Raw genomic sequence first — 22438 nt, forward strand, 5'->3', positions numbered from 1 at the left:
CAGTCTCGAAAGCCCAGAATAATGTCCGAGAGTATGCGTCATGCTGACCACATTAATCCTCATAATCTGCAGGCCTTCGAGCTGAGCAGCAGTCGCTGGGGAGGCTAAGGCTTTGTTAAGGGTGTTAAGTGCCATGGGGTTTGGTTTTCTTGGTCCTGCCACATTGATGAACATTCTAAATTATTTTGTAAATACAGTGTTTCCTCATGGCTGGAAAACAGCTAATATTATACCGGTTCGTAAAAGTTCAGACCACCGAGCTCGATAGCTGCAGTCACTTAAGTGCGGCCAGTATCCAGTAATCGGGAGATAGTGGGTTCGAGCCCCACTGTCAGCAGCCCTGAAGATGGTTTTCCGTGGTTTCCCATTTTCACACCAGGCAAATGCTGGGGCTGTACCTTAATTAAGGCCACGGCCGGTTCCTTCCACTTCCTAGGCCTTTCTTCTCCCATCGTCGCCATAAGACATTTCTGTGTCAGTGCGACTTAAGGCAAATAGCAAAACAAAACAAAAAAGTTCAGACCCACAGTCACTCTCTGAATATCATCTTATCTCCATAATCCCTGTGCTTTCTAAACCCTTTGAACATTTAGGATATGATCAGTTTCTGGAATAGCTAAATAAATATGCTCTTTTTGACCCAATGCAGTCTGGATTTAAGAAGGGTCACAGTTCTGTGCCTGCACTTTTGAATGTTAGTGAGGTAATCAAAAATGCTATGAACAAACAAGTGCTCACTGTACTTAACCTTGACTTCAGTAGAGCCATTGACGCTATAGAAATTCACAATATTGTAGCGAGTTGGTGGGGTAGTATGATCAATTAACACTAGACTGGTAACTTCAGTTCTAAGATTTATTAGCTACGCATTAAACTACACAAGACTACACACAACTTTTGCTCATAACACAGACTTATGCAGTTCGCGCACTCTTTCCCCCTTCATTTCTCACTTGTTCTCACACTACACAGTTTTACACTCACACACAAGGTCCCGCGTCGCACGGCTACACGTTCTCTCCTTCGACGACAGTCCGCACTGTAGCACACTAGTTTGATAATCACGGCAGTTCACATACTGCACTACACTGGCAGTCGCCCACGACTGAACCACACCAACTTCTAACTCAGTCCAGCTCTCTAACTCCAGGCAGGTCGTTCCTCTCATATATACCTGCGCTGGCTCTTCTAGAATCGTCCGGATGCTGGATGGATCCAGGAACATCGCGAGATGGAACACTCCAGATTAACCGTGGAGTCATTTCTTTACTCCTCTGCTACAGGACCACGAGCGAAAGCGAGTGGGCTTGCCTGGCCTTAAGCGCTGCTAGTGATTGGCGCAGTTGAAGCATAAGTGGTGGGTCTATACGGTGCCGGGCCGAGCCCTGTGCCAGTTGAAATGGCGGACGCTATGACCATTACATTGCCCCCTCCTCAAGGCTGCTCGTCCCAAGCTGCTCCATATACTGTGCCAAGCGATCCAGGTGAACAACCATCATCTTCCCTCGGGGAGGCCACCGGATTCGATAGACGACGTCGTTGATCCTGGTGACGATTGTATATGGGTCTTCCCATTGTGGCTGCAGTTTCGGTGATTTCCCTTTCGTCCGCACCGGACGGTACAGCCACACTCTGTCACCTTCTTGGAAACCGGCAGAGTTCGCGAGCATGTCGTAGCGGGCTTTCATCCTGTCGCTGCCTACCCTTAGATGATGTCGGGCATAATCGTGGATGTCGTTGAGCCGATCCACCAACTCCCATGCATAGTCTGTCGCTGGTTGCTGCTGATCTGGTGCAGACCCGAACATTAGATCGCATGGCAAGTGGAGCTCCCTTCCGAAGACCATGTTGGCAGGTGTCATGCCCGTCGTCTCATGGGTGGGCGCTCGATAGGCCATCAAGAAGACGGGGACCCTCTCGTCCCAGCCCTTCTGGTGCGCCGAAACCAACTTCCTAAGGTGCTCTTCGACGGTTTTCATAAAACGCTCCTCCATACCATCTGACTGAGGGTGAAGAGGCGTCGTACGTGTCTTCCACACTCCTAAGCGTTGCAGGACCTCTTGCATCAACCTGGACTCAAGGTTTCTACCTTGGTCGCTATGAAGTTCCCTCGGGACACCGAATCGACAGAAGAAGTTCTTGACCAAGATGTCGGCCACTGTCGATGCCTCTTGGTTCGGAATGGCGTAGACCTCCGGCCACTTTGTGAAGTAGTCCATAGCCAGGAGTAGGTAACGGTTTCTGGCGTCAGATTCGGGGAATGGTCCAGCGACATCAATGGCGATCCTCTCGAATGGTGCTCGAACGTTGTTACTGCATCATTTGGCCCCTACTCCTGGTACGTGGACCTCGGCTCGCCGTGCAGGTGTCACACAGCTGGCACATCCTCTCAATATCGTTCCTCAAGTGCACCCAGTAGTAACGCTCTCGGGCACGATCTAGTGTCTTATTCACTCCCAAGTGGCCGGCAGTAGCGCCCGCATGCAACTCGGTGAGCACCTCTTTTCTCATGCTCCTGGGGATTATCAGCTGTGCAATGTGCTTCTTCCGTCGGTTGATTCCCACGTGCAGGTAAGTACCTCGTTACTAACCATGAGAGACGACCACTGGGCCCAGTACCCCTTATAGGTTGGACTGCGATCGGCGATGTCTTTCCATTCCGGCCTCTGCCCCGACTCTACTTCTTGTAAGATCAGCCCGATGTCGTCGTCCTTCAGCTGCTCCCTCCTGAGGGCGTCTCGATCCCATCCTTCAGCGGCGGTGGCCCTCACGGTCCGGACGTCCACGATGCCTGCCTGTCTCTCCACTTTCTGGCAGTGTGTACAGTTCGCAGGGCACGGTCTTCTCGATAGAGCGTCGGGGTTGCAGTGCTTCTTTCCTTGTCGCTGCTCGGTGGTGAAGTCGTACTCCTGAAGGCGTTGCACCCAGCGAGCTGTCTGACCTTCCAGGTTTCTGAAGCTAGGGAGCCAAGTCAATGCGGAATGGTCGGTGCGCAGGCGGTAAGGTGGCCCATACAGATACTTGTGGAAATGCTCCAAGGTCTTCACGATGGCCAGAAATTCCCGACGCGTCACGCAGTAATTATTCTCAGCTTTTGACAACGTCTTGCTGAAAGAGGCGATCACCTCCTGGCCGTCTTGGGCTTGTGACTGTACCCCACCATTTCCCACGTCGATGGCGTCGGTATCGACAATGAACTTCTCCCCAGGCTTGGGATATCCGAGGATGGGCGCAGTACACAGCGACTCCTTCCGCTTCCGGAACGCAGCCTCCGCCTCGCTTGACCATTGGATACACCTCCTCTCCTCGGTGAGCCGTGTAAGAGGCTTTGAGATGTCTGCGTAGCCAGCTATAAATCTGCGGTAATACGTGCAAAGGCCGAGAACACTCCTTAGTTCTCGCTTGTCCTTCGGCACCGGCCAGTCACTGACAGCTTCTAACTTCTCCAGATCCGTGGCTACTCCCTCCGATGACACGATGTGGCCCAGGTAGCGGACCTCCTTCTGGAACAGCGGGCATTTTCCGGGATTTAACTTTAGGTGAGCCCCACGTAGCCTCTCGAACACTTTCCGCAGGTTCTCCACGTGCTCTTTGAACGTGCGTCCCACAATAATGATGTCGTCCAAAGTACACGAGGCAAGCGTCGTGAGTTAGCCCTCTCAGCGGGCCACCATCAGTCGCTCGAAAGTTGCCGGCGCGTTGCAGAGGCCGAAGGGCATCACGGTGAACTGGTAGAGCCCTTGGCCGGTTGAGAACGTCGTCTTCCCCTTGTCTTCCGGGTGGAGCGCTACTTGCCAGTATCCAGACTTCAGGTCCAAAGTCGAAAACCACTGGGCTCCAGATAATGTGTCCAGGGTGTCATCTATCCGCGGTAACGGGAAACAGTCCTTCTTCGTGACGTCGTTCAACTTCCGGTAATCGACGCAGAAACGGTGTTCACCGTTCATTTTCTTCACCAAGACGACTGGCGATGACCACGGGCTGTTCGACTCCTCGATGACCCCCCGCTGCTTCATGTCATCTAGCATCTGGTCGATTTCCACCTTCTTCGCCAGGGGTACTCTACGAGGTGGCTGTCGGATTGGAGCGGCGTCGCCGGTGTTAATGCGATGGTACACTCTGTCCGTCTTTCCGTAGTCACCTCCGGTAGCAGTGAAAATGTCCTGAAACTCATGGATTAGTTCCTTAACCTCCCTGAGCTGTCTCGCCTCTAAATGTTTCCGGGCGTCGGATATAATCTTCCGGAGCTTATCCAATCCTTCGCCTCTTTCCAGGGTCTGTGCGTCTTCGTCGTCCACTGGTACGACGCACGTGACTGGTTCACAAGTCCTAAGCTCGGTCCCGCTGGGTACCCACTGCTCCCGTGACGTCGAATTCAATATTCGTACGGCACGCAGCTTCGTGCTGGAACGAGCGTCCTGGCCAGGTAGAGTCCTTGATCAGTGGTCGGCGAACCGGGTTCCACGAGCACGCTGTCCCCTTGTATGAGTTCCTCTAACCGTGCCATCATCTCGCTGTTGGCTGGAATCAATTCGTCGCTGGCCAACGTTAACCGCGCTACTCGAGGTTGCGTCCCTGGGCGTCGCAGCATTACCTCTCGTTTGCCGAGCCACAATACACGTCGTCCCACGACAACAGTCGCCTCGTATTTCCATAGCGTGTCTAGGCCCAGGATGACCTCATCCGTGATGGCGGCGACGAAGGCCCAGACTCGTAGGCGTCGTTGTCCCAGCGACAGTTGAAGTAGCGCCTCCATCAAGACAAGGATGGTGTCTCCTAAGGCCGTTCGCAGCAGATAAGGGCGGTGGGGTTCCCTCTCTGGCTGTCCCTCAGCGATGTCCGGCCTGGCGATGGTCAATGCCGCCGCCGTGTCTATCGTGACTCGGCACGGCCTGTCTCCGAGCCACCCGACGGTGATCAAGCTGTCGTCGCTCCGCTCGGTGACCACATTTGGCGTGAAACGAGGGGACGGTAGTGACGGTGCCGACGATCCCCTCTCCTTGTCGGCCCTTACTCGTTTCCCTGATCAGGAGCCGCCTCCATACGGCAGTTCCTCCGCAATTCCAACAGGTGATGTTGGTGCGTCGAAGTCTCAGCGGCGGCGTGCGTCGTTCTTCCGTAACGGCGCAGGTCTCCGGCGCGTCCTCGCTTCTCACGGCTCGTATTCTTGGTGACGGTGCCGCTGTTCCCTTCACTGCCTCCACCCTCAGAACTAACGTCAGGGCCTTTCTGTGGTCATGCTCCCCACTGAGCATCAGCTTTTGACGGATCTCAGCGTGGCGGAGCCCATCAATGAATGTATAGGCTGCCTCCCGCTGAATGTGGTCCAGAGGCAGCCCATCCAGAGCCTTGTGGGCTAGCTGCTCCACATCTTGCGCGAATTCTTGCAGCGTCTCATTAGCGCGCTACGTCCTCTTCCTTAGCTGGACTTGGTAGGGGGCTGCCAGCTGGTGGTCACCATATCGGCTGTCGAGCGCTCTAACGATCTCGTCGTAAGTGGTACCCGGCTGTAGGCTGTGTAGTACTTCCGCTGCTGGTCCTTGCAGTCCGGCAATCAGGTACACGGCCCTTTCCTCCGATGTCCAACCGTTGTGCCCGCATACGGTCTCGAATTGGGCCCGGAAGGTCCGCAAAGATGTCCCGTCGAAGCGCGTGGGTTTTACTTTCCCGGCTCTGGAGCCGCTGTCGCTGCAGGTGGCCCTAGCACGAGTCTCCACGGCTGTCACTCGTACGCAGGGCATTTACTTCTTCTTTCAGGTCTCGAACCCCTGACTCCACAACCTGCGGTATTTCTTTGATCTGTTTTCCAACCAGTTCCTGTACGTCCTGCATAATGTCACACTTTAATTTTCTTTCGAGGGAGCGCATTTCGTCTTCTAATTTACCTTGTCCACCCTTAAGTTCATTTAATTCCAGTTTCAGTTCGCTCTTAATTTCGTCCAGTTTGGATGAGAGTTCGGTGAACTTACCGAGGAGAGACTAAAACTGTTCGCTATCCACTGCTACCAGTCGATCCCGATTCTGACACCAGTTGTAGCGAGTTGGCGGTGTAGTATGATCAATTAACACTAGACTGGTAGCTTCAATACTAAGATTTATTAGCTACGCACTAAACTACACAAGGCTACACACAACATTTGGTCATAACACAGACTTATGCAGTTCGCGCGCGCGCTCTCTCTCCCTTCGTTTTTCACTTGTTCCCACACTACACAGCTTTACACTCACACACAAGGTCCCGCGTCGCACGGCTACACATCCTCTCCTTCGCCGACAGTCCCCACTGTAGCACACTAGTCTGACAATCACGGCAGTTCACATACTTCACTACACTGGCAGTCGCTCACGACTGAACCACACCAACTTCTAACTCAGTCTAACTCTCACTAACTCCAGGCAGGTCGTTCCTCTCTTATATACCTGCGCTGGCTCTTCTAGAATCGTCCGGATGCTGGATGGATCCAGGAACATTGCGAGATGGAACACTCCAGATTAATCGTGGAGTCATTTCCATACTCCTCTGCTACAGGACCGCGAGCAGAAGCGAGTGGGGCTTGCCTAGCCTTAAGCGCTGCTAGTGATCGGCGCAGTGGAAGCACAAGGGGTGGGTCTATACGGTGCCGGGCCACGCCCACTGCCAGTTGACATGGCGGACGCTATGACCATTACAATATGGTAGAGAAGATACAATTACTATACAGTGGAACCTTGGATTGCGAGCATAATTTGTTCCGGCAACATGCTTGTAATCCAAAGCGCTCGTATATCAAGGCAAGTTTTCCCAAAAGAAGCAATTGAAACGCGGATGATTCGTCCACACCACAAAAATATTTATTGGCATACCATTTATGAAACAAAATATAACTTAAAAGAAATTAAACTGCACTTTGCCTTACAATAGAATCATTGTTGGTGTGAGGGAGGCGGGAGATGACATGAGAAGATTTACTGTGTAGCACGAATTTTACTAACGGAATCACTGGTATCTGTTGGCTCACTGGAATTGTTTTCTTTTCGTGCAACTTTAACGAGGAACCTGTCCAATGACTGCTGCTTTTGCCTCATTTTGAGGATTTCATGAAAATGTGACATAGCATTGTCATTGAACTGATTCGCGCTCGTGCTGCTACAGCGTTATTCTGCTTATGTTTTTCTACAAAATATTGCACCGTTTCCCACATATTGCACTTTTTCCGAATCTCAGTTGAAGTGAGATATTCAATTGACTTTTCCTCCCCCTTTTCCCACGCGAGATCTCCTCCATAACCTCCTCCTGTTGTTCGCGATGCAGGCCCATCAGTTCGTAGGTACATAGTTCCTGGCTATGTTCTTCCAACAGCTCTCTAATGCCCACATCATTCACCTCCAACCCCATAGTCTTCCCTAAGGACACAATGTCATCGACAATCGGCGGCTCACTGTCAACAACAATCCCCTCAAAGTCACGTCCAAGAACACAGTCAGGCCACAGCTTTCCACAAGCGGAAGTGAGAGTTCTCTTGGTGACTCCATCCCAGGCTTTATCGATGATCTTCAGGCAGTTCACGATGGGGAAATGCTTTCTCCCAAACTCTCGCCGGGTAAGATTTGTTCCTTCAGCCACTTCGAAGCTTCGCTGAAATAGTGCTTTTGTGTAGAGCTTCTTGAAGTTCGAAATGACTTGCTGACTGGAGTGGTGGAGTAATGTTGGAAGGAAGGAACTTAACCTTAACGAACTTGAATTCCTCCAGTAAGTCGTCCTCAAGGCCTCAAAGCCTGTAGGATAAGCAGGAGCATTGTCCATAACCAGTAAGAACTTGAGTAGCGGATTATATTCTGAAATATATTTCTTCACTACAGGACCAAGGACCTCGTTCATCCATTCAACAAACGAACAAGGGAGGGGAAAACATAGGCACACGTGACGCTCGTATTGTGGAACCTCACTCACTTATCAAGTTACAATTTATTTTAAATTTTTAGCTCGTCTTGCAAAACACTCGTAGACCAAGTTACTCGCATTCTGAGGTTACACTGTATTTCAATCCATCTCTATTTTAGTTTTTATTTGAGTTACCAATGACGGCAGGTAACAGTAAACGAGAAGGCCTCTAAATGGAAAATGAAATTCAGTGGCCCCTTACTTTCGGTATTTATATTTATGATGAACCATCTGTGATGGGAAACAACATGCTCCATCTCCCTGCTGATGATCTTTTATATATATCAACACTGTGAGACTTTAGATTTAGGTGAAAGAATAGAAAATATTAAGAATGACCACTCAGTTGACTGAGTGTATATGCACAACAAAATGCTGAATGCCACAAAGACTCATGCACTTAGGATCAGAAAGATTACTGAGCTGCCCATCCTGCAGAGTGGTAACAATATTCCTGACATGAAAACATGTGGAAATCTTTTTGTAATAATTAACTAAACACTTGATTGTTCTTATCATGCAAAATAAATGCATGAAAATATTTATGAAGTGCTCTACGCTATTAAACGACATGGAGATGTCATTCCGTATGAAATAAGGGCCATACTAATACAGACACTGGTTCTCCCTAGTCTTGATTATTGTGACATTAGTTAACATGTCAAAGGGACAAACTCGTAAAATTTCAATGAACACTGAACTCTCACCTGTAGTTTGTTTACAGTATCAGGTATGATATTCATGTCATGCTATAATATTCTGCTCTGTCATGGCTGTAGCCTGACAAATTTCAGCAGGTAAGCATTTTATCAGTGGTGTTTATTGTGTTGGCTGGAAAGCAGCCACTGTACCTTTCTTCTAAATCCACCTTCTTTCCATTTGAGTTCCTTCCTTGTGTACCACATAAATAAAGATAATAGGTTATTTGTGGTGACTGGCACCAGATGATGGAATTCCCTGCAGCTCATGTTATAGAAACTAGATCATTATCAAGATGTGAAGTTTTATGCTGAGACTACCTGCTGAGGAATGCTGACTGACTGGTTGAAGAATGAATAAGCGTGTGTCTGCTGGTTAGTTGCTTATTTTTACCGAGCTCAATAGCTGCAGTCACTTAAGTGTGGCCAGTTTCCAGTAATGGGGAGATAAGATAGTTGGTTCGAGCTTGACTGTCGGCAGCCCTGAAGATGGTTTTCCATGGTTTCCCATTTTCACACCAAGCAAATGAATGAATGAATGAATGAATACTGATCTGCATTTAGGGCAGTCACCCAGGTGGCAGATTCCCTGTCTGTTGCTTTCCTAGCCTTTTCCTAAATGATTTCAAAGTAATTGGAAATTTATTGAACGTCTCCCTTGGTAAGTTATTCCAATCCCTAACTCCCCTTCCTATAAATGAATATTTGCCCCAGTTTGTCCTCTTGAATTCCAACTTTATCTTCATATTGTGATCATTCCTACTTTTATAAACGCCACTCAAACTTATTGGTCTACTAATGTCATTCCACGCCAATTCTCCGCTGACAGCTCGGAATATACCACTTAGTCGAGCAGCTCTTCTTCTTTCTCTCAATTCTTCCCAACCCAAACTTTGCAACATTTTCGTAACGCTACTCTTTTGTCGGAAATCACCCAGAACAAATCGAGCTGCTTTTCTTTGGATTTTTTCCAGTTCTTGAATCAGGTAATCCTGATGAGGGTCCCATACACTGGAACCATATTCTAGTTGGGGTCTTACCAGATACTTATATGCCCTCTCCTTTACATCCTTACTACAACCCCTAAACACCCTCATAACCATGTGCAGAGATCTGTACCCTTTATTTACAATCTCATTTATGTGATTACCCCAATGAAGATCTTTCCTTATATTAACACCTAGATACTTACAATGATCCCCAAAAGGAACTTTCACCCCATCAACGCAGTAATTGAAACTGAGAGGACTTTTCCTATTTGTGAAACTCACAACCTGACTTTTAACCCTGTTTATCAACATACCATTGCCTGCTGTCCATCTCACAACATTTTCGAGGTCACGTTGCAGTTGCTCACAATCTTGTAACTTATTTATCACTCTATAGAGAATAACATCATCTGCAAAAAGCCTTACCTCCGATTCCACTCCTTTACATATATAATTTATATATATATAAGAAAACATAAAAGTCCGGTAATACTGCCTTGAGGAATTCCCCTCTTTATTATTACAGGGTCAGATAAAGCTACACCTACTCTAATTCTCTGAGATCTATTTTCTAGAAATATAGCAACCCATTTGGTCACTCTTTTGTCTAGTCCAATTACACTCATTTTTGCCAGTAGTCTCCCATGATCCACCCTATCAAATGCTTTAGACAGGTCAGTCGCGATACAGTCCATTTGACCTCCAGAATCCAAGATATCTGCTATATCTTCCTGGAATCCTACAAGTTGAGCTTCAGTGGAATAACCTTTCCTAAAACCGAACTGCCTTCCATCGAACCAGTTATTAATTTCACAAACATGTCTAATATAATCAGAAAGAATGCCTTCCCAAAGCTTACATACAATGCATGTCAAACTTACTGGCCTGTAATTTTCAGCTTTATGTCTATCACCCTTTCCTTTATATACGGGGGCTACAATAGCAACTCTCCATCATCTGGTATAGCTCATCCGACCAAACAATAATCAAATAAGTACTTCAGATATGGTACTATATCTTTAGTATATCCCCAGAAATCTGATCAATTCCAGCCGCTTTTCTAGTTTTCAACTTTTGTATCTTACTGTAAATGTCATTGTTATCATATGTAAATTGTATTACTTCTTTGGCCTTAGTCTCCTCCTCTATCTCGACATTAACCATGTAACCAACAATCTTTACATACTGCTGACTGAATACTTCTGCCTTTTGAAGATCCTCACAAACACACTCCCCCTGTTCATTAATTATTCCTGGAATGTCCTTCTTGGATCCTGTTTCTGCCTTAAAACACCTATACAAACCCTTTCATTTTTCACTAAAATTTGTATGACTGCCAATTATGCTTACCATCATGTTATCCTTAGCTGCCTTCTTTGCTAGATTCAATTTTCTAGTAAGTTCCTTCAATTTCTCATTACTTCCACAGCCATTTCTAACTCTATTTCTTTCCAGTCTGCACCTCATTCTTAGTATCTTTATTTCTCTATTATATTAAGGCGGGTCTTTACCATTCCTTACCACCCTTAAAGGTACAAATCTGCTTTTGCATTCCTCAACAATTTCTTTAAACCCATCCCAGAGTTTGTTTACATTTTCATTTACCGTTATCCACCAATCATAGTTACTTTTTAGAAACTGCCTCATGCCTGCTTTATCAGCCATATGGTATTGCTTAATAGTCCTACTTTTAAGACTTTCCTTTTTATCGCATTTATTTTTCACTACCCAATGCTGGGGGTGTACCTTAATTAAGGCCACGGTCGCTTCCTTCCATTCCTAGGCCTTTCCCATCCCATCGTCACCACAAGACATATCTGTGTCAGTGCAACATAAAGCAAATGGCCAAAAAAAGGAAAAAGAAAGTTGTGTAATTTTAGAATCATTTGGTAATAGGATTCATGGAATAAGGTTTCATTATAGTTGTGAGAAAAACAAATTAGGGTATCATTATCATTATTTCTTATTAGTGATTTAAGCTCACTATGGAGTGCTTATGACTAGTTCTTTTTAGATGTTCGTTATTGTTCTCAATACCTGTTGAGTCCTGCTATTACTTTTCTATTCTTTCCTGTTAAGAGGTTTTTGAGATTTAACAACTTTTGGTAGAGGAGACCACGAGTTTATCATTTTACAACATTTAGGGCTCTCTGAGACATCAGTATCACATCCTAGTGTAAGGTATCAACGAAGAGTACTCAACTGTTGTCGCTGACAAGATCAACTTAATTATGTTTCAGAACATCAGAAACTATATTTGGTATAATTTGATGTACTAGGACTACTGGAAGTGGAAGGAGAGTGTTGTATGGAGTGCAAAGAAGGGAGTAGACATGGGACAGCTCTTTGATGAAGAGGTTCTTGTTGGCAAGTATTAAACTTATTTTACAAGAAGAATTCACCGATGAAAATTATATTGAGTGGGGATCTTGGGGATGATCCAGCTTGAAGATAAGACAAATTCAGGAAGCGGTCCAGCAGTATGTGGCAGTGGCTCCTTGTATTATCCTTCACCACAAAAGAAGACTGGAACAAACTTTCCTGAAGGTTACTTGGCTGATGCTTACAAAATCTAGACAAAGCCATCAAGAGGATATGATCTTCCACAATGCTGCCCTCCTGTAGTATCCTTCGGGTCTTATTCACTACTGTGATGGCACAATAACAAATAAAAAACAAGACAGTTTTGCAAAACTTTGAAAAGTTGTTGAAATGACTTCGCATAAACAGGAAGGTGCTACAAGAAAGAATAAATAACGACGTACGTGATCAGTTCATTGCAGTGCAAAAACAACATGAAATTATACATGACTGATGCTACGAATCTGGTCGATGTCTTTTAAATTCTAAATTGATGCAAGCAAAACGTTGACATTCAAAGGTTCCAAAGAATGTCTGCAGAGGTTCGAGAGAAAAACAAGATGGTTTCTTGCAAGATCACGTAAACATTTGGCAGCCAATCTATTGGTGATACCGCTGATATAGAAGAGAAAACTGTTGAGTTTGCTATGGAAGTAACATTGATGAGTATAATTTTACACCAGAGCAGGTAATTAATGCAGATCAGTAAAGATTTTGTGAAGAGTTACATTCTCGGAGAACTCTTGCCATTAAGGGAGCAAACACGATTTGTGGTACCGAGAGTTTAGTTGCAGAAACCACCTGTTCATACATGGAAATGCCTGTTATTTTCATGGATATCATCCCTATTCCACACAATTATGTTATCATTTCGAAATACAGTGGGATATTTCCAACAAGCATGACACTTGAATTTCTCAGTGTGAAAGCATATGCTATCATATCATCGAACATGAAAAAACTGGATTTGAAAGTGTTCCTGGAACAAGTGTTATTTCCGGATTTGTATGACAGAAATAGACTTGTTATTGTGGTTGATTCTTCGACAGGAAATAAAGATGATGTTGAATTTCACAAGAAATTGATCCCTGCAAAATGTACTGGATTGGTGTAACCAGCGGATGCTTTCTTTTCCGCCCATTTAAACTTATGTACGGTTTATCACAGGTAAAATAGTTATCGTCTACGGTGAATTTCGTGGCAGCCTTCATTCGAAGTGCTCACTGTGAAAGTTGTTTAATTCTAGAGCACGGATTACTTATCGACCTTCATGTTTACTGAACTTGAACTGCCATGGGAGCATAGTGTGCTTTATATCCAGTATTTAAATGTTACTGAGTGCATTAGCTAGCCAATGTACAATATTCCGCCGTGTTTGGACTAATCTTCACGGGGATTCCTGTACTTACGTGTATTCATATTCTATGTTGGGCAGCTCGTATCTCCTATGTTTCTTGTCCATAAGAGCTGTAATTTGCTTGGTATGCATATTTCAATATTTTCTGTGCGACACTGGCGTGCATTTCAATGTCCCGTTGTATCGAATTGTGGTTTAAGCTTTGATTTTCATGCTTCTTTTAGCTGTAGTTTCAAAGGAACACTTGTAAGAATATTCGTGGACATATTAGCTTGCATTTGGTTTAAAAAATCAGGTTATCATAACATTTTAGTAAAACACTACAACGTAGGCCATATTCTTTGTCGCCATTGTAAGGTCTAGGACAGTATTAGCTGTAGTTGATGTGGAAGCGTCGGAAGTTAGGAAAAAGGCCGTCATCTGCTTGTTATCTTAACGATTCTCCAAGATTTCATCAGGACTAGTGGTTTCCATGTTGCATATGGCCACTGTTAAAGAAAGCAATTAAGACATAGACTGATGTAATACATGGTAGTGAGTATGAACTTCTTTGTATTCTGTACTATATTTAAGGTGGCTCTGTTTGATTGCACAATAAAGCTATGTAATTAGGTGGGACTAAATTGTGACATAATAGAATGCTACACTGGCATGATAACAATGAACAAGTTTAATACGTATTGTTACATTCATGAGTACCGGAAACGTACGTCAATTTCTTTTCCGTAGGAATCTCTGTGGCACCATTTCTTGTAAATCTCATTACCAACTTACAAAGTTAACTGTACACACACATTCACACTAATCCTAATAATTTAAAAAAATCATAGACCAGTTCCAAATCATCTTTCATTCACGAGTACATAAATTTCCTTGCCTTGGAATACAATATGACATTCAACAACACACAAAAGATAATTCTCACTTCTGCAGCGCATTCTCTCTCCTCTTGCTTTTTAGCTTAGCGATCGTCGCTTGTCTCTTTGTTCAGCTGAGGGAGTTATTTCAACTCCTTGACTCGTAATACTGCCCCGTCCTCAAGACTGTTCCGTCCTGGATCAGTTCGCAACCAGTCTTTGATTACCCGTTAGTCAAGGAATTTGCTCTTTCGTATGGTGCTAGCCGATTTAAATGCTCCTCCTTTTTCATTCCCCTGGAATGTCTAAGGATATTATATATGAAGTCTTTGACACCTCGTACGGTCCATCCCGTGAACGTTGGAGTTTAAGTGGCAGAGCTGGCCGCATCCGTGGGTTAAAGAGAGACACCAAATCCTTGGCTTCGAACCCACCTTCAACCCGCGCGTCGTAGACATGTTTTATTCGGCCAGTAACAGCTTCTTTGTTTCTTCGATCGAGTCCGTGAATCTGACCCATTCTTTCTCTCCAACACCTCATGTAGTCATCCCCAGTCATCCAGTGCTCGCCGGGTCTACTGCCAAACTTCAGATCGCAGGGAAAACGCATCTCCCGCCTGAAGAGAACACTGGCCGGAATCTGTCCTGTCGCTTCATGGACCAGAGGCCGATATGCCATTAAAAATAATGGCAAGTGTTCATCCCAGTCAAGTTGGTTGTCGGATACAAGGTGTTTTCCAATCGTCCTGTCCATCCGTTTAGCTTTGTTGGCAAATCCGGGTACGAAACATCGCTAGTGGAAGCATAGTCCTAAGAAACTTCGGAGTTCATGAGGACAGGCCATTCTTTTGCTGCACGTATCTTCTCTGGATCTACGACTACACCGTCTTTTGAAACGACATATCCAAAATAACTTACATTTCTTCCGGAAGAAGTGGCATTTCTTTAGATTCAGCTTCAGGTTGGCTACCTGCAGTCGCTTAAAAACTTCCTCCAGGTTCGATAGGTGTTCATCAAAGTCTTACCTATTTCAGTGAGGTCATCAAAGTAAACGAGACAGGTTTCCTACGACAGACCTCGGAGTAATGTTTCCATCAGTCTTTCAAACGTAGCTGCAGCATTGCACAGTCCAAAATTCGTAACGTGCGGTGCCAAAGTCCCGTACCAATTGAGGACGCTGTCTTCTATCTTTGGCCTCCATTTCTGCTCGCCAATATCAACTTTCCAAATCCAGTATGGAGAACACTTGAGATCCAGACAATATGTCTAGAGAGTCAATTATCCTCGGTAATGGATGTCTTTCACTATCTTGGTGTTGAACTGTCGCCAGTCCACAAAATTAGGTCGACCCGTCCTCTTTCTTTATTAAAACCACCGGTGACGTCCAGGGACTACTAGACTGTTCAGTAACACACTGCTTATACATGTCTGTCTAATCGGTTGTACATTTCCGGTGTTTATTTTATATTTCACGACACTCGTCCTGAAGTACGGACAGTTCTCCATTGCGAAGACATGTTGATATTTGAAGAACATTACTTCGACTTTGACCTTTTGATCCTGCGTCATCTTAGTATGTACGATGCTTCGGTTAATTTGCAAAGGGTATCCTTCGTATTCTCCACACGTAGAATATATAATATCGGATTACAAGAGGCCACCTGAGTGCCTCTCTTCAATGATAGTGGTAAATCATTTAGATTCATCATTCTGATTGGAATAGGCCTATTAGCATTTAAACCTCTTCCCTCTAATACTGCTGGGCAGACTTCGTGTTCGGCGACGGGCTTGACAATTCCCGTCACTTCTCGTTCTATGTTGTGGATTTGACCCACATCACATTATTGCTTCTGGGATGAAGAACATCGTCTGTACTTTAGACACTTTGAAAGGTCGGACTGCTTCATCCGCGATGAAAGTCTTGATTGCGAATTTCAAGCATCCTCGTTTCAGATCCAAAGTGAGCTCAGATTTAGTCATTACATCCATGCCAAGAATAACATCTTGTGTGACATGAGCCATTATTACTCGATGTTCTATCAACTTGCTCCTCTGCCCGATGTAGAATTATTTCTCGCTGTACGTGTTCACTTGGTCTTCGGTTGCGGTTTTCTTAAAATTGTCGTAGGTTTCAGGTCTTCTTCTACGGTGTCCTTGACTACGTGGGTTTGGCCAAGATGTCCAGAAGCGAAGTACGAACAAAACCATTCACTTATCCGTCGACAAAAATACTGTCTAACCGACGCACATGTGAAATTATATGTACCACCTTTCTCGGGGTAGGAGGGCTGACACGTGGTGCTTGCCCTTTAGCACCGGCCCTTTGTAGTTTTCCTGAAACTTTGAGTCTTTATGGCAGCGGCTACTGATATGCCCAAGCTCACCACAACTCCAAGAGCGAATCTCCCGCCTTCGAAGTTGTCCATCCTCATTGGAGTGGGTTATCAAACACTCCCCTCTACCTTTCCGACTGGAGGTCCCTCTTCATCCAGCCGTCGAAGCTGCTGTAGATTTGAGGTCTGGGTAGCAGTTTCGAATTAAAATGCATGAGCCACCGCATTATCTAACCTATTTGGGTGCGTCAGACGAAGAGCTCGTTGCAATTCTTTCTCAGATATATCCATTAAAAGGGACTCTACAGGGTTTTAGCTGTTATATGAAATCGTTTGTAGGTGAATGATAAGTTTTAGAAGAAAGACACGCGATGTCTGCATAAAATACTTGTTGTGTCTCGCCACGTTTCAGACGTCTGCTAAGAATGGTAAATTTGTTGAAGTTCTTTATCACCCTATCCCATCTCTAATCGGGCCACCAGAGAATTGAAATTACTTTGCTTCCTGTCTGGAATCGCTGGGAGTATATCCAGCGCATCACCTCGCTTCGCAATATCCGAGGCAGTGACGTTTTCTTCTCTAGTGAACCCATTGGCGGCGGCTGCGACTTAAAATTGCCTTCGATACGTAGACCATGGAGATTTGCGAACATAAGGTGGTGGTTTCACATGAACCGTCCCGGCAGCATTCTCTGCTTTTTCTGAATTCAGCGATATGCCTGTTCTTTCGTATAGACTTATTTTCTGGTGATGCAAATCGGTCTTCTGCAATCGTTGTTTTACGCTCTACATCAGTTTCTAATTGTTTTAGTGCTTGATCATTTTCAGTTATCTTAGATTCTACAAATCCATATTTTTCAGCTTGTTTCTGAGAAGAACATTTCGCCATCTTTTTCTTGAATGAACTAAAATTTTCGGCTTGTGTTTTAGACCTATTTACGAACTTCTAAATTTTGCGCAAATATGTTAGCATCACCCGCCATTTCAAAATGTCTTTATCTGTATCCGTACCTTCTGCTGCTATTTCTGCTCGAAGTCGTGACCGTGAAACGGCCTTCGTTCCGGAAATATCCTCATCACGTTCTTCCAGCTCGCACTTCAGTTCGGCAACTTTTAAATAGTTCAAATTCACTTTCATCAAAGCCATCTCTCCTTGTATTGTCTTCCTTATATCATACTATCTTTTAACGGTCACGAATTTCAAAGGACTATCCCACTTCTGACACAAGTTTTTACATTCGTTGGTTCCGGTAACTTACGTGAATTTCCTTTCTGTAGCATTATTAATATCACTCTACCAAGAAAACTGTACACTGGGCGAGTTGGGCTTGCGGTTTGGGGCACGCAGCTGTGAGCTTGCATTCTGGAGTTATTGGGTTCGAGCCCCACTGTCGGCAGCCTTGAAGATAGTTTTCCGTTTTTTCCAGTTTCACACAAGCTAATGCTTGGCCTCTTCATAACGTAAGGCCACGGCCGATTCTTTGTCACTCCTAGGTCTTTCTTATCGCATCGTCGCCATAAGACTTCTGTGTGTCGGTGCGACATAAAGAAAACTTATTCACGCTAATACTAATAATATTAATCAAAATAACATACAACAATACTCAAATCTCCGTTCATTCACAAGTGTATATATTTCCTTGCCTTGGCGTACAGCATGACATTCAAAACGAACGATAAATTATTATTCCCATCTCCGCCGCACATTCTGACTCTTCGAACTTTATGCATAGTGATCGTCACTTGTCTCCCTTGTCCAGCTGAGTGTGTTATAGTTGTTTGTGTCACAGTACATTATATTTAAAAAGTATTTGCCATCGTTGAGCAGATCTTGCTGACTGTCGGCAAAGAATGCTCTCAACTTTATTACAACTTACAACACTGGGATTCTCTCAAACGACAACAAGGGCTTTTACAAAAATTAAATACACGCCTGCCACAAAACACAATGTGGTTGAATAAGATCAAATACTCCAAATCATCAGCCGTCCCTTATGAAGGAGTGTAGCCTTTTACGGATTTCAATACATAAATATTTGACAGGTGTATGAGCTTCTCCTTTCTGGTAGACTACTCCTCCTCGTTCGTTCTTTAAATGAGGTAGTCCATGAGCTCGTACATTACTAAACTGTAAGAAGAATATTGCACTTCATATTATGATGTTAAGCATTTGAGAGAAAGGAGGCAACACCTTGTAACAAGCAAATGCTTTTGAAATTGACGACTACACTCTGAATTTGAGTGAAGATGATGTTCACCCTCAGGAATTTGATGGTGATTAGTAACGAGCTCACTGCATGGGGTATTAGTAAATGAAATGTTTAGTATCCTTTCCTCTGTGTGAGACTTGTAGTGAGGTTGACTGTTGAAATATTGGTCATATGGTTTCAATTTGTCACTGTAGATGTACAATATTATAGGTTAGGATCCACCTTTCAATACTCCGTAATAAGATGGTAAAAAGTAGTTACAACCTGTTTAATGGGACCGGTTTCAACACATTTTAAGTGTCATCATCAGCCAATTTGCGAAGATCTTACAACAACTAGCACATTGAATACAGGCAAAAAATTAACATTGTATCATAACGTAGCAATTCAGTAAATGTTCAAAACACAATACTGTGATTATTGTGTTTTGAACATTTACTGAATTGCTACGTTATGATACAATGTTAATTTTTTGCCTGTATTCAATGTGCTAGTTGTTGTAAGATCTTCGCAAATTGGCTGATGATGACACTTAAAATGTGTTGAAACCGGTCCCATTAAACAGGTTGTAACTACTTTTTACCATCTTATTACGGAGTATTGAAAGGTGGATCCTAACCTATAATATTGTACATCTTATTTCTCTATTCAATACGGAACAATAATGAAGTTTTTAACTTTAAATTGTCACTGTAGATCGAGCCCAGATGTGAGCCATGCAGATCACCCACCTCCGGATGGCGGACGACATCTCAATAGACACATAGAGGTTCGTTCCGTCATTTGCGATCACTGCGGTAAGCTGTTCGGTAGCGACAGCAGCCTGTCTGAGCACGTTGTGATCCATACGGAACACTTCCTTCACGTTTGCGAAATTTGCCAGAGATGCTTTACAAATAGCAGCAAGCTGATGGTGCACATGGGGTTGCATACAAAAGAAAAGAGATTTCAGTGCTCAATATGCCTGAAAATATTCAGAAGTCCGTCGGCTTTGACAAGCCACATACGGACGCATACAGGCGAGAGGCCGTTTATTTGCAGTATTTGTGAGAAATCCTTCAGCAGGAAAGTCGATTGTAGCACGCACCTGATAAAGCACACAGGAAGGGAACCGTACGCATGCAACATTTGTGGTAAGGCCTTTAGCAGGGCAAGTGCTCTAACTATACACTTGCGGACTCATACAGGTGAAGCGCCGTTTTCATGCAATACGTGCGGGAAAGCCTTTAGACAGAAAAGTCACGTAACCAGACATCTGCAGAAGCATACAGGTGAGAAGCCGTGTTACTGCAATTTGTGTGGCCAGGGCTTTAACGATAAATACGATATAACCAGACACATGCGGACCCATACAAAAGCGAGGCCATTTTCCTGCAATGTTTGTGGAAGGGCCTTTAGCCGGAGGGACCATCTTACGAAACACCTGCGAACGCATACACGAGACAGGACAATGTATTGCAATATATGTGGCAAGGGCTTTAGCCAGAAAGCCGCCTTAACCAAACACTCTCGGTTACATACAGGTTAGGAGCCATACTGGTTTCTCCCAGAATCGCACGCTGTTGAAACGTATACGGAAGCATACACGTGCTATGCTAGAAGGCATTAAAAGTGCTGAGTATTGCTATAAAATATCAATTCTTGCACCTTGAAAGTGCCCTTGGGCTCTCTCATTGGCGAGAAGCCTCACTGCTGTATGTTTCTTGGCAAGCCATTCGTTCGCCGCACCATGCTGTCCATAATAATCATAAGAATGATAAAGAAAATAATTGATTGAAACCTCTGGCTGCCGAATTGATCAAATAAAGACAGTAAGAATGAAACATTTGAAAAATTCGCGTATTTTAATAACTTCTAATATCCCACTTACTCTCATAATGAATACTCCACTCACATGCTCAGTAAGATTAAAAAATAAGGTATAAAAAATAGTCATAATTTCAGTGAAGAATCAAGAATTTAGCCACACACTTCACTTGGAGAATTTTTCATGTGCACGAGCTGATCACGCATTTTATGTGCATTAAGTGGCTTGTATCGAAATTGGACATAATAAGTAAATATATTGTATTTTAAAATATGTTTCTATTTACCATTTAAAGCTTTTTGGGTAAAAATAAGTTGCATTCCGTTTTGTTTCCCCTAAAAGCAGTAACATTTATGAAGTTCCAAGTATAATTCTTCTCTTCAGGTATTTCATACACCACAGTATGGACATCAGAGAGTCAACTTGCTAATAGGTAGAAATTTTACCTACGACGCCAATTTAACCCTGCGAAAGTCATTCACATTTTTATGTTGAAAAAGTTCACATTTACCGGTGCATTTATTAGGAATAAGGACGATTTATGGATGTTGTGTGCTCTCTATTCTGTGTTAAAAGGATTATTAACATATTAAAGCAGATGGATGATTTGAATTATTATATTCATGTCCTTATTGTTTGTTTTGTTTTGAAGTTCTCTACAAACGTCTTTTCCATGTTTTCTGTTTTAATTCTGTGGCTTTGTCTGTTAAAACTAGAATGAGTGCGGAGAAAGACGTCTCTACATCTACGGATGTTGCAGGAGAATACTTCAATTCGGGAGCGAGTGTAGGTGTTAAATATTCTGGTGGAAACTCATTAACTGAAGTTTTATGGAAAACCTTCCAGTTCACAATTCACGCCCCCCAAGAAGCAATCCACGTGTTTCTAGCTTCTTGACTGATATTGGTATGATTTCGAGGTGTTTCTTAATAGATGCATGTGTCTTTCAACTGTTTCCTTGCCAAAAGAGTTCAGGCATTAATTACTTAACTTTTTTAATATTGCTTGTAGAACAGGTTAAAATATGTAAAATAAAAGTCGAAAACATGCACAAGTGCGAGATTTGAAATGTATGCCCCAATATGTTATATATATGTACTGAACCCAGTTGGTTCATGTATTTGGTATATAATTGTAAAAATTGTTTAGAAATAATATTATATGAAGCAAAGTCTGTATGGGAAGCCGGAATCATGTTCTAATCCAGCCTGCTGAATTTATAAGTCCAAGAGCGCACGTGTCAAGGTTGGCGGATATTACACAAGAACGGAGGCAATGGAATCTTCCACTCTAGAGAGAGAAGTGTAAGAGTTGGCGACAGAGCTATCCAAATCTAGCTGATGTACCCGTCCTTCGCTACGGGATTCTCAGAAAGGCCGCCTTTGTGGTTTTCTACCTGAAGTCGCCAGTAGGAATGTAACAATTAAAAGCAATGTTATCGTACAAGATACTCGATCAAATGAAAAACAGCACATTTTCTCACTTTCAGCGAACAGCACTAAGCTGCCGATCTAACAGTCGAAGGTTCCAGTGCTGTAATGACCATACCGCAGACAGCCGTGCACACTTCTCTGCCATTATTCCGTTAAATATGCACACTGCTCATTCCAGTCAGTGCCTCAGAGTAGGGATTGAATAGTTCGAATGCTATGATGAACCCGTTTGTTACGTATCAGTAGTATCAGAAAATTTACGAAACAGAGCAACAGCATGCTCAAGAAAGTTATCTAACCTCCAAGCTATTTCCCGCCAATATTCATGCAGGCTGTTATTTTCAGTACGACCGGGTGATTTGGGCGCGCAACTGTGAGCTTGCATACGGGAGGTAGTGGGTTGGGACCCCACTGTCGACAGCCCTGAAGATGTTTTTCCGTGGTCTCCCATTTTCACACCAGGCAAATGTTGGG

At 44.1% G+C, this 22438-nt stretch overlaps 1 protein-coding gene across 2 annotated transcripts in view; it reads left to right on the plus strand.

The window, feature by feature from the left end:
* The window catches only part of LOC136874979 (uncharacterized), a 48669-nt gene extending 27093 nt beyond the window's left edge, over nucleotides 1-21576 (plus strand). The window contains exons 4-5 of one of the 2 annotated variants that reach the window (XM_068227945.1): nucleotides 19421-19493; nucleotides 21248-21576. In XM_068227945.1, the coding sequence (XP_068084046.1) occupies nucleotides 19421-19493; nucleotides 21248-21328 (154 nt within the window). In that variant the 3' untranslated portion in view covers nucleotides 21329-21576. The remainder of the gene's footprint in view (nucleotides 1-19420; nucleotides 19494-21247) is intronic. The other variant, XM_067148689.2, reaches the window with a different exon arrangement.
* The last annotated feature ends 862 nt before the right edge of the window (nucleotides 21577-22438 follow it).

The sequence above is a fragment of the Anabrus simplex genome, chromosome 5 (genome assembly GCF_040414725.1).
Source record: "Anabrus simplex isolate iqAnaSimp1 chromosome 5, ASM4041472v1, whole genome shotgun sequence".
NCBI classification, from domain to species: domain Eukaryota; kingdom Metazoa; phylum Arthropoda; class Insecta; order Orthoptera; family Tettigoniidae; genus Anabrus; species Anabrus simplex.